Source organism: Megalopta genalis, chromosome 5, assembly GCF_051020955.1.
Source record: "Megalopta genalis isolate 19385.01 chromosome 5, iyMegGena1_principal, whole genome shotgun sequence".
Classification (NCBI taxonomy): domain Eukaryota; kingdom Metazoa; phylum Arthropoda; class Insecta; order Hymenoptera; family Halictidae; genus Megalopta; species Megalopta genalis.
Window position 1 is genome coordinate 765,289 of NC_135017.1, and position 14,520 is coordinate 779,808.

General features: G+C 32.8%; 2 protein-coding genes and 1 long non-coding RNA gene across 3 annotated transcripts; 1 reads left to right on the forward strand and 2 right to left on the reverse strand.

Annotated features, from left to right (window-relative positions):
* Positions 1 to 2,502: 2,502 nt before the first annotated feature.
* On the reverse strand, positions 2,503 to 8,761 carry LOC117223095 (BRCA1-associated RING domain protein 1). Its single transcript, XM_076522241.1, has 10 exons — positions 8,017 to 8,761; positions 7,380 to 7,954; positions 7,030 to 7,218; positions 6,126 to 6,291; positions 5,914 to 5,994; positions 5,643 to 5,839; positions 4,716 to 4,952; positions 4,525 to 4,634; positions 4,324 to 4,442; positions 2,503 to 4,249 (listed from the first exon to the last, which is right to left on the reverse strand). The coding sequence occupies exons 2-10, from the start codon at positions 7,448 to 7,450 to the stop codon at positions 3,878 to 3,880; spliced, it is 1,542 nt and encodes a 513-aa protein (XP_076378356.1). The 5' UTR covers positions 7,451 to 7,954; positions 8,017 to 8,761; the 3' UTR covers positions 2,503 to 3,877.
* Positions 8,762 to 10,908: 2,147 nt separating this feature from the next.
* On the forward strand, positions 10,909 to 13,312 carry LOC143259525 (uncharacterized). The gene is made up of 2 exons (XR_013033498.1): positions 10,909 to 11,134; positions 11,210 to 13,312. It is a non-coding gene; the product is annotated as an uncharacterized LOC143259525 (long non-coding RNA).
* A 341-nt stretch (positions 13,313 to 13,653) lies between these two features.
* LOC143259521 (uncharacterized) lies at positions 13,654 to 14,262 on the reverse strand. Its single transcript, XM_076522244.1, has 2 exons — positions 13,955 to 14,262; positions 13,654 to 13,842 (listed from the first exon to the last, which is right to left on the reverse strand). Exons 1-2 carry the CDS (start codon positions 14,035 to 14,037, stop codon positions 13,707 to 13,709), a joined length of 219 nt encoding a protein of 72 aa, XP_076378359.1. The 5' UTR covers positions 14,038 to 14,262; the 3' UTR covers positions 13,654 to 13,706.
* Positions 14,263 to 14,520: the final 258 nt, after the last annotated feature.

Below are 14,520 nucleotides of genomic sequence, written 5' to 3' on the forward strand. Positions count from 1 at the left end.
CCCTTTGGAATTTATCGTTCTTTACGCAACGGTTGATCCCTCATAATCATAGTACAAAATCAAAATATTTTCTATTTCACAAGATAGAGCAAAAACCCTGGTGAATCATTGTGTAAGATTGTTGCATATGTACTTGGAACGTTTTAAGTAGATGAATAACAATTTCTAAATGAATATTTCAACTAATGCTAATTATTATTTGTTAATCAACGTATTTCGATTGACGTTTCGTTCTTTGTACAATCATTTAGGGGAACTCGAGACTAAGCACATAACTAGGAAAATAATAAATTGAAAAATTGATTATTCGAAGCAATAACGTTTATACGTTAATTGAAATTTCGTTTTTGGAACGATAAGCAACGAGTAATATAATTAATGCGTACTATGCGTGTAGTTATAGTGTAGTGGCAAAATATGGATAGGGAAACTCAGGACATAATTTGTAAAACTTTAATCATTTGAATGCAGGAACAATTATATTTCCATGTTTATATGTTTATAAACATGTTCTTTTATGTATAGGTATTAGATTCTACATAACAACGAAATTTGATATAATTGTTATTTAAAAATGTTCATTGTCACAACAGAAATTTCTTTCGGTTCTTCAAGTTTGAAAACACTAGTTAATACTGCAAATTATTTTGTCAATGTCGACACGACACTACTGATAGTTTCATTACCACCAGTAGATAATTCATGTAAATGGCTGGAATTAAAAGCTTCATCATGATTCTTCCATTCACTCACTATTTTTAAAATAAATGCTTCTGAATTTTTTGAAGACTCATTAAACAATTTTTCAACAATGATAGTAATTTTATCTATGAGTCGACAAATCACTCTCAATTACATGATCAGATTTCTTTCTTATCACTATTTAAAAGAAGGATTTTATGGGCAAATTACATGTAGTTATTGAAAATCCTATTAATAGGTAAAGTTTTGATAACGAGAATAATTATGGTCATGAATGAAATTTCAAAATAGAAAATGCAGAATTCAAAACATAAAACTCAAAATTAGAAATTCATAATTCAAAATGGCGAAACACCCGATTTACAAATATCTTCATGTTACGTGAAAACAATGAAGGATTGAAGGATTTTCCGTGACTCGAAGTTTGTAGCCTAAAATTTTGCAAAACAATGTTTAGTGTCATATCCTGTAATTTTGAAAAATTCCATGCTTCGATGTCGCTAAAATTCTGAAAACTGGTTGTTTTTAGATAAAAACAATGTTTGATGATCTAACTCAGCCCTCACACAATTATAAAAGAATGAAAAAAGCACTTACGAGCTTATTTAATAAAGTTAATCTTACATACATATTACATTTTTAATAAACTTATTTGAAAATATAAAAATATATAACGAGTCACGTTCGAATTTTATCTTGTATAATGAACAATTGCTTCACCAATTATGAATTAATTCACAAATTAATTCATACGTAAGGGTTCTATTAGTAACGCAAAAAATGACATTACAGTGGTAAACCATTTTTCAAAAAATTTTCTATTTCAACTGGAAGTCACTAAAAATTCTTTTCGCAAACAATTTTTTTACCTAAAAATATTTTGCCGCGAAATTTTTTGCCTTGAACTTCGAATCGTGGAAAATCCTTCTGGCAAAGATTGTTTTTATGTAATGTGAAGCTTTTTACACAATTTCAGCCAAATCAGGTGTAACTGGTTTTCGAAAGTACACCCTCTAAAATTAAAAAATAATTATCGACCAATGTTTTGGCAAGGTATCACTGGACTACGTACATGATCAAAATGAGTTGTGTCATTAAACGTCACTGTATCAATCTTAATATCCATTACAAAATTCAAGGCAAAAGATTTATACTTATATAAAAAAAAAATAGTTTGTCACTATTCGACAACTCTGACATTATTCAAGTCGTATGCAAAATATATTTCCTATTATTATAACTGTGTGATAAAATATTATACTATAAAAATATATATTATACTATAAAAACATATACTGATAAAAATATTTAGACACCATCCTGTATGTCAATTAATACTGTGCAGTAAGGAATTTCCAGATTTGTATCAACTTCAAAAATAGATCTGTCTCTATTTTGAATACATCCAGTAAGCAATTTGTCCTGAATCTGTTATGAATTTGACAGTACGCATTTGTACCAAATACAGATCCATCTGTTTCCGCGTATCGCACGGATTTGGCATCAATGCCTTGTCCATGCCAAATACAGGCTAAATCTTATAACGCTGCTACATTTGTCATATGAGTGCGACCAACCTGCCCCCTTCAAACGATACCTTCCATTACAACGTTCGGCGAAGATTTGCTGTTGATTTGACAACGCCGAGTGTCTGGTGCTCTACATGCTGGCTCCAAATTCAAATAAATTTCCTCGCAAAGTACACTACCAACTGCTTTACATGTATTTGGTCAAAGCAGAATTGGCTGATTGAGCAGCTCTATATGAACATTGTTTTGGGCATTTTATTACACTACACAATGGTATCATTAGCATTTTATTAGTACATACACATTAGTTTCTTCGTTTGTGTTTAGAATACAAATTAAATTATCGAAATTGTAACTGTGAGCTAACATAAGTTATATACATACAGAGTGTTTCAATGAAAGTGTTACAGAGCAATATCTGCATTATCGTTGATGAACTCAAAAATGCCAGAGGATCAAATCATATAGTTTGAAAGGATACATGTCGTAGTAGAAATAATTTTCTTTTAGAGGTCATATTTTTCGAGATTTTAAAGTCGTCGACATTTTTTTTAATAAGATTACATGTTTCTATTATTATATCATCATTATATCATCAAAAGAAATTCAATGACCTGAAACAACATGACCTTCATGTGATCTTGTGTCTATCGAACATAGCACTGCCCGCTGTTAATCTCTGTTATAGTTACTCAAGTTACTCAACTCATGTAATTCCATTTAAAAAAAACATCAAAGTTATTTCTGTCACAACACGTATCGCTTTAAACCATACACTTTGTTCCTTTGACATTTTTGGGTGTTAATTTCATTAACAATAACGAAGATATTGCTCTGTAACACTTTTACTGAAACACACCGCATACTAAATGTTAATGTGTTTTCTACCTAATGTGATGAACGCATTATGGCTCTCATGAACTTCAACTTGTAAGCATTTCAGATAATCTATTTTGTTGACTATACTTTGATTTATGCGAATGATACCTACCCATCGTCATTAATATCAAATGAATCCAATTTTTTAAAACAAATATGTTTTATATGCACAAAATATGCAATAGTCTATGCCTTATGAAAATTATATAGGGTGTTTCACTTAAAATGGGCCACCTAAATTCGTAACTGCTCCAATAGTGATATTACAACAAATAGTGTATATAGAATTTGTCTGGAATCAATAAGAGACAAATACAATACAAAATATAGTTTTTTGTCAAGGCTATTTTTCGGAGTATTCAAAGTCACCGATGTTGATGTGCATATAAGTGCATTTTTTTTATTGTATCGTGTAGCTAACATTAAAATACATTGACATGTTTAATGTCTATAATAATAACTTCACTAAATTAAAAAAATGGAGCTATATAAATAACCTATTTTTATATAGTATTACATAAAGTATGTATTGCCTTAATACCACCTTATGACACGAGTAATTTTGAAGTGTAAATTTTGTAATTATAAAGTTTTTAAAATAGCCAGGTCTAATTTGAAATGTATAGTATGTATATATATATATATATATATATATATTTACTATTACATAATAACAGAAACACTATTAGTATAAAAAATACGTATCTGTATAACTACAAAAGATAACAGAACTTTGGTTAAGGATAAAGTAGAAAGTTCATAATTGTCTACAATATACCCAGACACAAAGGGTCCACTAACGTAAATTTGTCTATGCATTCTGTTAGCCATACAAGTGGTAATGATTTTAGATGGGACATATTGTATTTCACACGTGGTTCGTCTCGACCTGGTGCATATATTACATAATGAGTACATTTATATAAAGAATGAGAAGGATTATAAGCAATGTGAAATGGAATAATTCCTTCTTCTTTTTCCAGGTATTCTGGATCTGGTTGCCTTGTCAGAATTGTTCCACCCCCACATTTTACGAGTTTCTCTAAAGCGTTTTTTCTTAATTCCATGTCATTTACGTAATAAGTATTGTTTTGTTGTAAAGCAAAATAGAAACAACAATGATCAAAAAGACCGGGATTCTGAAAGCACAAATAACAATGTGTAAAATTATATTACTCAAATCTAAGCATGCAATTTTTGTAAATAATTTTACTTGATTTTGTGCATTTTCCCTAGCTTTCCTTGGAGTTCCTGGAGTCGGTGCACCGTTAATTTCAAACAAATCTAATTCCATTGTTAATATATCTTCTACATCCATTGCTATTTGAAACCCTTATACATAAAACAAATACAAAAATTAATCATATATAAATTATTATTACACGTAAAAATTAGTCTTATTTCGCTGTCTTACATTCACTATTCAGTAACCAGTTTCCACGTAGAATCGCCATCATTACATCGTACGACGCTTTTACTATATTTTGATTATTTGCTTCTACTATGACGTGAGTTACAGATGCTCTAAAATATGATTTCATGATAATGTGTTTAGTAAAAATGATTAAGCTATATCATAAAACATGTTTGTAGTCTATAACATACTGATTTCTGGAAACAACTCTAATTTTATGTTTTGCAGCCACTTCAAACAGTTTTCTTTTATTTTCTTTTTTCAAATCTGATGCAAACATGACGAATGTACTAAGTGTATGTGGAACAGCATATGATCGATCCAAAGTAGAGTTTAAATTTATGGATGTGTCATTCATTCCACTTTCTTCTTTTAGAAGAGTCCATATTTCATATGATATTTTATCCTTAAATGGCTCACAATAATCTCTAAAGAATAAAGTCAGAGAATAACTCATTTATACTGAACAACTAAAATAGGATTAGTACATTTGCAATATTTTTAATAACTTCATTTTGCTGTTGACAATATTTTTCATTGCCTAACATTTACGAAGGATGTGACATAATACAAATAATATTTTGATAACAAAAATTTGGTCATAATCAACATATATCCAATATAGTTTACAGCAATGTGGATTCAGTGACACAATAAAGTAAAAGAAATATTAGTTGAATTAAGAAAACAATCAGTCGTTACTCTTTGTACGCTTAAGTGGTAATATATCAAGTGCCTAATTTTACACCCAACAGTGTTTTTTCTTAAAAATATATTTTTTCTCATCGAATTGATATAATTTTTTGATTTCTTAATTTAAAAATAGGTATATGCTGTAAGGTGAATTAAAGATCAATTTTTAAATTTCGAGTTTCTAATAAATACAAGTGCTACATTGTATGGCACAGGGTAATTTTCTTAATACCAGACTGAACATAAGCCACACTGACACTCTTTAACAAAAAACAATTTGTTGAGTTATCCATATAATTTTAAAAAGATTGTTTTAATACAGCGTTTAAAATAAATTTAAAAAAATGTGATAATTTTCAGTGATTAACGTGCAGGTCTCCTCTTACCCAGTTAACAAATTCAAAATGCTTTTACATGATACATACATAGGTTTCTTTCCATGTTTATCGTATACATCTGTTTTAGCAAAATGTTGCAGAAGTAATTTTGTTTCGACTAGTCTTTCGTTTATCACAGCATCATGTAATGCTGTTCTATTTTCTATTCCTGGTATATTGGGCTGTGCACCAACATCTAAAAGCATCTCACACAAACTAGTGTAACCTGAATTAACGACTTCTTGCTACAAATATGTATAATTAAAACAAATAGTTAGTTTTAAAGATTTATGTACTAAAATATAATTCAATAACTCACTAAAGGAGTCCAACCAGCATTATCTTTCGTATTTGGATCTGCACCAGCAAGTAACAAAAGTTTTACATATTCGACATTATTCTAAAAAACATTCAAAGATTTCTTAACATTTATAAATATTTTGTAATTTTGTAATTTCTAATCCATTATCGAATTTATTTTAATTTATTTCTTTTAATCCTTTAAAAATACATAAAAAACAAATAAAGTACCTTTGTACAAGCAACATGTAATTTTGTCTCTCCTTTGCCATTTTTCTTATTTATATTTTTTTGTGGAATGTGTTTTTGATTAGAACTTCCAGGAATTCTTTGTGATGATGTGGAAAGTACTTGAGAGACACAAAGTGCATCATCGGTGGTTGATTGCTGAACATTTCTAATAAAATTGTAAAGCAGTAAATCACAACAATATTTGTCAGATTAATTTTGCAGCAGTTGATATTTTAATCTTTTATGCTCCAACTTGTTTCTACAGTCAGTATTTGATTAAACAAGTAATTGCATACATAATTATCCAGTTGGTAGTAACATATATTTGTCCTGCTTCTTTAATATTTTTAAAATTATTTTGTTGTATATTCAGGACTAATTTACAAATGGACCACATTGGATGATAAACTTTCTCTATCTGTCTTCTAGTTGAAAGATTCCTGTTATTTATTGAATTCCAGGCATTTTCTTGATTTTCTGATATTAAACTGGCAATTGAAATGATGAAATTTTGATATAGAATGAGAAAACAAACGTTCTGCCACTAAATAAATAAAATGGAACATATATGTGTTACAATCCAACATAATGTCAAATTACATTAACTCTAGTGTTAGCAACCAAAATGTGTAAATGATACCATCAATGTAGTTCTACATCTAAAAAATAAAGTAAATTAAACTACTCAAGTATGAAAATTTAAAAATGATACATATAATTGATTTAGTTCTCTTTAAGCAAAATACAAGAGCAATACATATTCACAAATATCTGACATCTACGAAAAATACATTGCAAGGTGTATATTTTTATATAAATACACTGTTATTAAATATATTTGACAAATACAACTATTTAAAAGTCTTAATTTGACATGTAAATGTATATTTTTGATTTTATATACCTTTCTCCAATCATTTGTACGATACCATTGCAGTAAGATGTAAGATTTTTAATCAAATGATCACTATGAATTTCAACTGGCTGGACGGGTGTGCCACACTTTACACATACTGTATGATTTTTAACACACTTTTTGCAGAAGAAATGACCACAATTGGTAAATGTTACAGCATCTAATGGTTCACAATGACTAAAAAAATATTTTCAATAAATATACACAATGATTGTAAAATACAAAAATGCGTAATAGATATTCAAATTTAATAAGTTATAACTTATTAACAATTATTTAATAGTTGTAACTTTCAAATGTATACAAAATAAACAGCAATGTTTCGAATGATACATTACCACTTGTTGCACGCTAGCACATCTGTAAAGTTCTTTAGAGCTTCCATAGTATTTTTCCAAATAGGATCCATTTTCAATGTTATCACATCACAACAAATTACATTTAAAAAGTATTTTACTGTTTTCTTAAATGTAATATTTCCAATACCAGAGACGAGTACGCAGATTGCTAACGTTCAGGCTCGCGTTTTGCAAGTTTGTCATCGGTTCGTCAAACAAGATATAGACATGGTGCGCGTGCGTACCGAGTTTTAAAAAGAAGATGAGGCGTTGGAGGGAGAATTTAACTTGTAGAAAACGAATGCTTGGAAAGCCGGTCTTCCCTCGAATTTTTGTTTTCGGCTCAGCTTTAGCCTAACTAGCTGTTCGAAAGTTTACCTGCGTGCTTGGTTTTTATGACGTCTTTTATAACAAGTACACTTTTTTCAACTTACCCGCATATTTAAAAATTCATCTTTATCAATTACGAACATATATAACATATAAATGCTGTATTTAAAAATCTCTCAGTACCGGCGGTTGGGCGTTCACACGAAGTCCCATGATTGTGTGCTTATATATACAAGTATTTTAAACTAAAAATTTGTTATTAATGTCATTATTATTATTATTACTATTATTATTATCATTATCTTACCATATTTCTTTTTTGTAAACAAACGACGGACGGCATCACGTGTGAAACGGTCAAGTCAGGCCTCGACCTCTGGATCCGAAAGAACCTGGACGTGGTACGCGGCGAGTGACTCCTCTTAATATCCTGACACTTTTAGAACAGGATAACTTTTTTAAAACTGAATTAAATGACCTGAATTTTTTAGATGATAGTGGAACTACTAGACAATGAATAATTGCTTTTTTTCAATTTTACTATTGCTTGAAATATGACAAAAGATAATAAAAAAACTCTTATTTTTAACTTTTTTATCTGAGCCTATAACGAAAATTTTGAAAATGCGTTTTGTAGATTTCAGTAACTTATATGCATGCTGAAAATTTCATCGAAACCGGTTGATCTTGATATGAGCGTTAAACAATTAAACTCTATTTTTGACTGTTTCGACCAATAACTGTCAAAAATCTATAGTTTTTTAAATCTTTCAACGCTTGTATGTTAACTCTGTGTTAGCTGATTTCGACGATATTTTTAACATACATATAAGTTACCGAGAAAGAGTTAAGAGGCGAGAGTTTTTTCTTCCGTTTTGCCACTCCAAGTAAAATTGAAAATAAGTATTTTAGTCATTGCCTAGTAGACTAGTTTCTCTATCATCTAAAGAAAAAATCAAGTTGTTTTGTGCAGTTTCAAAAGAGTTATGTATTGCGTTTTAAAAGATGTCCGAATATTAATGGGAGTCATTGTCATCTATAAATCGATAAAATTCTATCAATTTACACACTGAACGCACACATATATACACATAAAAAAAAATCTTAACGTTATATGGATGTTAATAACGATAAACTATTTTGGCAGTCTATAGTTGCTGAAAAGAAAAATCTAGTTTACATTTATTTATTTACTTATTTATTGTAATAGTTCCACAAATTTAAATAAATTTGACATTTGGCAGATGTTTGGTGTTGTTATGAGTCGAGAGCTAAGGCAGTCATGCATGATCGAGGATTCCTTTTTGTTGTTGAGAAATGTAAGTTAGTATTTATATTAATTATTTGTTAGTTGTGGACGAGCCGACTTTTGTTTCACCATCGGAATCCACAGGAAGGTTATTTGTGAATGAGCCAATGTTTATTTCACCGCTGAGACCTAGAAGGGGTTGTATGATATAAGGATTGTTAGTTAGTCTCGTAACTTATTAAGTCGGTGCACCTTGCACGGAAAAAGTGCACCGTGGTGGATTTGATATCAGCGACTGGAATCAGAAAGAGGATGTGAGTTGAAAGAATCGAAATCTAAGTACCGATACAAATACAGTAAATTCTCTCCAATTTTCCTTCAGCTTGTGAACAAAAATGGACAATTTGGAAAGAGGAGATACGATTATTCGAGTCTCGCGGCTCATTTTTATAGTTGCCGATTGTCAACAATTATAAAAACGAGGTGTAAGGCTCGGTGTAATCGTATCTCTTCTTCTCAAATTCTCCATTTTTGTTTACAAGCTGAAGGAAAATTAAGGAGAATTTATCGTGTAACGGTATATTACAAGAAGAAAACTTTTACAACTGTAAAAGTATAATCGTGTCACGGAGTCTAAGTTCCGGTCTCTCGGTTTTGACGTACTGAGAAATGCGAGGGTTTGTAAGACCTAACCGGCTTGAATACCTACTGTCAATTCGATATAGCCAGGAGAGAGATTCGAATGAATATACGATCTTTACTCTGAGTCTTTTGAGTGGTTACTACCCGATCAGGAACGAAATCTAATTTCTCGGAATTATTGTGTCACTAGGCGCAGTGATTCGGAAAGAAAGAGCGTCAGTTACCCTGGGGGAAAATCCACGTGAAAACGCACGAAAAAAGATTTCGTGAAACGTATAAAAAGGTCTCCATACGTAACATTGTGAACTTTAAATGTTTGTATTACGCAATTGTTATAAGCAGTTAATTTACATAAAAGCTATCACAAATTTAAAACTGTAACTGTAACACTATGTATATCAATTTGTTTGACACACCATGTACACATTAGAGGCATTTTGAGTGTTTGAAAATGACAACCATAAATATAAATATTAAGAAATAAATTGATGAGAGTTTAATGACTATAGACATTAATTTTAAACTAATTCTTCAGAATATTATTATTTTTATCTTCTAATTATTCGATTTTTACGATTCCAGTTTTTATTTTCATATAAGCTATTGAAGGAGTAGGAGACGCATATGCCGAGAGTCCCGCATAGCAGCAAGGTACATCTATCGGGTGAACTTTATAATTCCGAACTAGGATCAGACAAAGGTCCTACGTTGCGCCGCGATCGTAGTTCAGAATTATATAGGGGGTGTCCTAAAATTATTGTATTTCCGGGAACTGAGGGGTTCCTGAGATCATTTGAAGTAACATTTTCCTTAGCGAAAATGCGATCCGCGGCTTCGTTTACAAGTTAATAACGAAAAACAGTGACTAATGAGAGGCGAGCTTGGTTGGCGCGCGGCGGCCGAGCCAACAAGCGCATCGAGCTTGGTTCCGCTCATTGGCTCGGTCGCCTAGCGTCGAGCGAAGTCGCCCCTCATTGGTCAGTGTTTTCCATGAATTATTCGTTAACGATGCCTTGGAGAAAATTTTTGTAAAGGAAAAACTTGCTTCAAATCACCTCAAGAATTCCTCATTTCTCGGAAATACCATAATTTTGGGACACCCTGTATAATGTTCACCCAGTAGACGCGCCACGTTGCTATGCGGAACTCCCGCGCAAGCATCGCTTGCCCCCCCCCCCTTCGTGCACAACTTATTTCTCCACAAATACATACTGATTATGGCCAGGGGTGGTCTGCAGTGTTGCCAGGTCTAATGCGATTTTTGTACTTTTTGGGTGGGAGCGGTTAACGAAGTGCTACAAACTGGCGCAAGCGCTTAGCGTGGCCTCGCAAAGGTGAATGGGAAAATACGTACATAACCTACAATACTTTTTTCCAGTGCTAAGGGAATACATTACGCACACCCTGTACTTGTCTTAACGTCGGGGTAACTTTACTCCGAGTGCAGGGTAATATGGGACTGCCCGGTTGTGGCGCAAAACTAACTGATGAACCTATAATAACCTATAACCTATATAATGAATACCTACTTATTGTAGGTAGTTTCTGAGTTCTCTCGTGAGGCCACCCTCTACCTATAACCTATATAATGAATACCTACTTATTGTAGGTAGTTTCTGAGTTCTCTCGTGAGGCCACCCTCTGTGTTTGCGGTACATCAGAGTGATGCAAAGCTCTCAGGCGCCTAACCGTTTTTGGAATTTGCATTTAAGGCCAGTGTGTCCATTGGTATCAGGAATTCTACTCAGAATCTGCTCCAAGTAGCGGAGATGAGACTTCACAAATGGTATTAGACTATTCTAATGGATTGCCAATCAAATCCAATTTGTGATCGGTAATTCTGCCACTTCTACTTTCCTGGAAGAAAGTCGTAAGGAAGCAGTCAGGCATCTGAGAGCTCTGGAGTGACGTAGCATAGTTTTCAACACTTCGTTATCCCCTCCACCACGAAAAGCACTGACATCGCACTTGACCTAGCAACATTACTGGCAACCAGTGTAGCCATTTGCGTGCAACATAGATGCGACTTAGATCAGCTATTTGCTACGCGACGCATTTCCGCCGTTTTGATGTTCGCTTTTCAGTAGGAGTAGGAGGTTTGTAGATGATTTCGAGGAACGTCCAGACGCGAGGCACGTACCTGCGTTTCAGGCAAATGGCCACATTGCTGGTAACCAGTGTTGCTAGGAAATTGATGTCGCGTAGAGCAATTTTGGATTGCGTGCGTCGAGAGAGACCAAGTTTACATATGGCCACATAATGCTGACTATCACACACGGGACAGCGATTGTCGACAGTCTACATCAGTGCTCGTACGGCTTCGAAACGCAACATTGGGCTCCGCCTCCTGACTACTGCCGCAGCGTCTCGGAAGAGGGGAGGATATTTAATATTAGGAGGGGATTTCAATGCTAGGGTGGGGGAAAAGGATAACCATGTATAGAGATGAAAACAGAGGAAATGAGTGAGAGATCGACAGACAGAAAAGTAAAAGAGGAGAATTAGTTGAAGGAATAAAAGAGAGAGGTTGGGTTATAATAAATGAATACTTCGAGAAGGAACGAGAATGGACATATACATATAGGAGAAAATGGCATGTCGGTAAATAAACTACATGATAGAAAACGTAAAGTTACTGGAGAAAGTGGTGGAGGTAAGAGAAAAAAAACGAAAGAAATCAAACCAAAGGAATGGACCATGGAATCAGACTTTCTAAGTGAGGACAAGTGAAACAGCTCAACAAGAGGAAGACAAAGACAGAGGAAGAAGTAAGGAAGAAGCATCTGGAAAGGAGATTGGACAATAAGAGAAGTGGAATTGTACCATAACAAATGTAAGGAATGGGCAGTAAAAGAAGAATAAAAACTTGGGAGATAGGAGAAAGAAAATAACATAATAAAAAGAAGATACACGAAGTGGATTTTGGAACAAGGTAGGATCTCGCCTAACTACATTGTAAGGAAAGAGACTACAAGAATGAAGTATGATATAGAAAGATTAAGAGAGCAAGAAAGAGGGAGCATAGTAGGGGTAGTGGGTAAGATAGGGAAAAGAATAGAAGAGATAGAGAAATGAAAGAAAAAGCAGAATATTAAAGAGTCCATACAAATATAATGAGAATTACAGGAATATATTACCAATGCAGAAACCAAAATATCTAATAGAGAATGAACAGAAGAGAGAGAGAGAGAGAGAGAGAGAGAGTCTTATTGGCAGGTACAGATGTGGCAATGAGTTCAAGGGAAGAAAACATTGGGGGAAATGGGAGGACGAAGTATGCAGGATCTACAAAGAAGAGGAGACAATAAGTCATATGCTGTACAGGTGTAAGGAAATGGAAAAATTCCCGAGCAAAACTGAGGAGGAATTGAAAGAGATGAAGGTAATAGAAAGGACAAGAAAAAAAAGGGGAACAGGAAGTGAAGGAAAAGAGAAAGAGGGGAAATGGAGCGAGCAAAGAAAAGAAAAGGAAAAGGAGAACACAGTGTAATAGACAACTAGCAACAAACAAAGAAATGAGGAACAGATCAAAGAAACGGTGCAAGATAGGTATAAGTCCTTATAGTTTGCCACGGGGGCCTAGAATGTATAGGAATGTTAGTATGAGACTAAGTGTAAATGTATATGTATATAATACATATATCAAAAAAATGTAAGTCAGAAGTTATCGTTAACCTTATAGGTGTGAATTATAATAAAACAATATACTAATCTTGTGTTTTGATCTATTCATGAAACTATATTACAGAAACATGTTAATCCTTTGCCATACCATTTTCTTCATAGTTACAATGATAAGCACCTTCTCGATTGTAATAATTTCATAGAAGTAAAATAAAATTTATATTTATTGCGTGCTTACATAAATATTGATCTTATGAGGACACAATTTTATTCTAGCTTAAAAGAACAAAATAACAGGATATTACTAGAAATGTCCAAAACGAGTCTGACTCGTTCAAGTATGGCAAGGGGTTAATGGTCATATGGCAAAGGTGATCATGAAAAGCAGGATGCAAAAAATTCTATAAAAACTGTAATGAATAAACTACATTTGTGGAAAGATAATTTAATATAGATTAATATAAATTGTAAAAAATACATTTTTAATTAGATTTTAATACATTAGCTATTTCTTCAGAATTCTCTGTAGATTCTTGACTTGATTGAAGATATATTTGTTTTAGAAGCAAATATATATCCTCTGGGGATATGTGTAATGCCAGAAGTTCCATTATCACTCTAAAAATAATTCACAGCATTCGGTTTATAATAGCGAAATCTTAAAGAAGACGAAATGCAAAAAATTATATAAATAAGATTATTGAATGTCATTATACTTATAAGTAATTACCGATAAACTCCTGGAACTGCTGAAACTCCTGCTAATTCTGCTAGAGTTATTAATTCTGCTTGATAGGTTTCAGGCATTGACATTCTATCTATTAAGGATGTGATACAATGTAAAAATATAATATTTATAACATAGAATTTCTTTTTTCATTAAAAGACCAAGAAGATATGTTGACAAATATTGTTTTGATAACACGAACCACCAGCCTTAATTGAGATATGTTTTGCTCTTCTTGTCAATTTACACCATGAACACCCAGAACTCTCAGGCGTCTAGTTCTTGAAATTTCCACTCAAGGCCAGTGTGTTCATTGGTGTCTAGTGTATCCAATGGTGTCAGGTATTTTGCTCGGAATCTGCTCCGAGTAGTGGAAAGGTGACCTCACAAATGGGATTGGACAATTCCAATGGATTGCCAATGGAAATCCATTGGCATCACCCAATCCTATTTGTGATGGGTAATTCCCCAATTCAAAGATCCATTCTTCTGGAAGAAAGTCGTACAGCGGTGAAGTATCTGAAAGCTCTGCGCATATATATAAATATACAGTAATGAGACCTACTCTT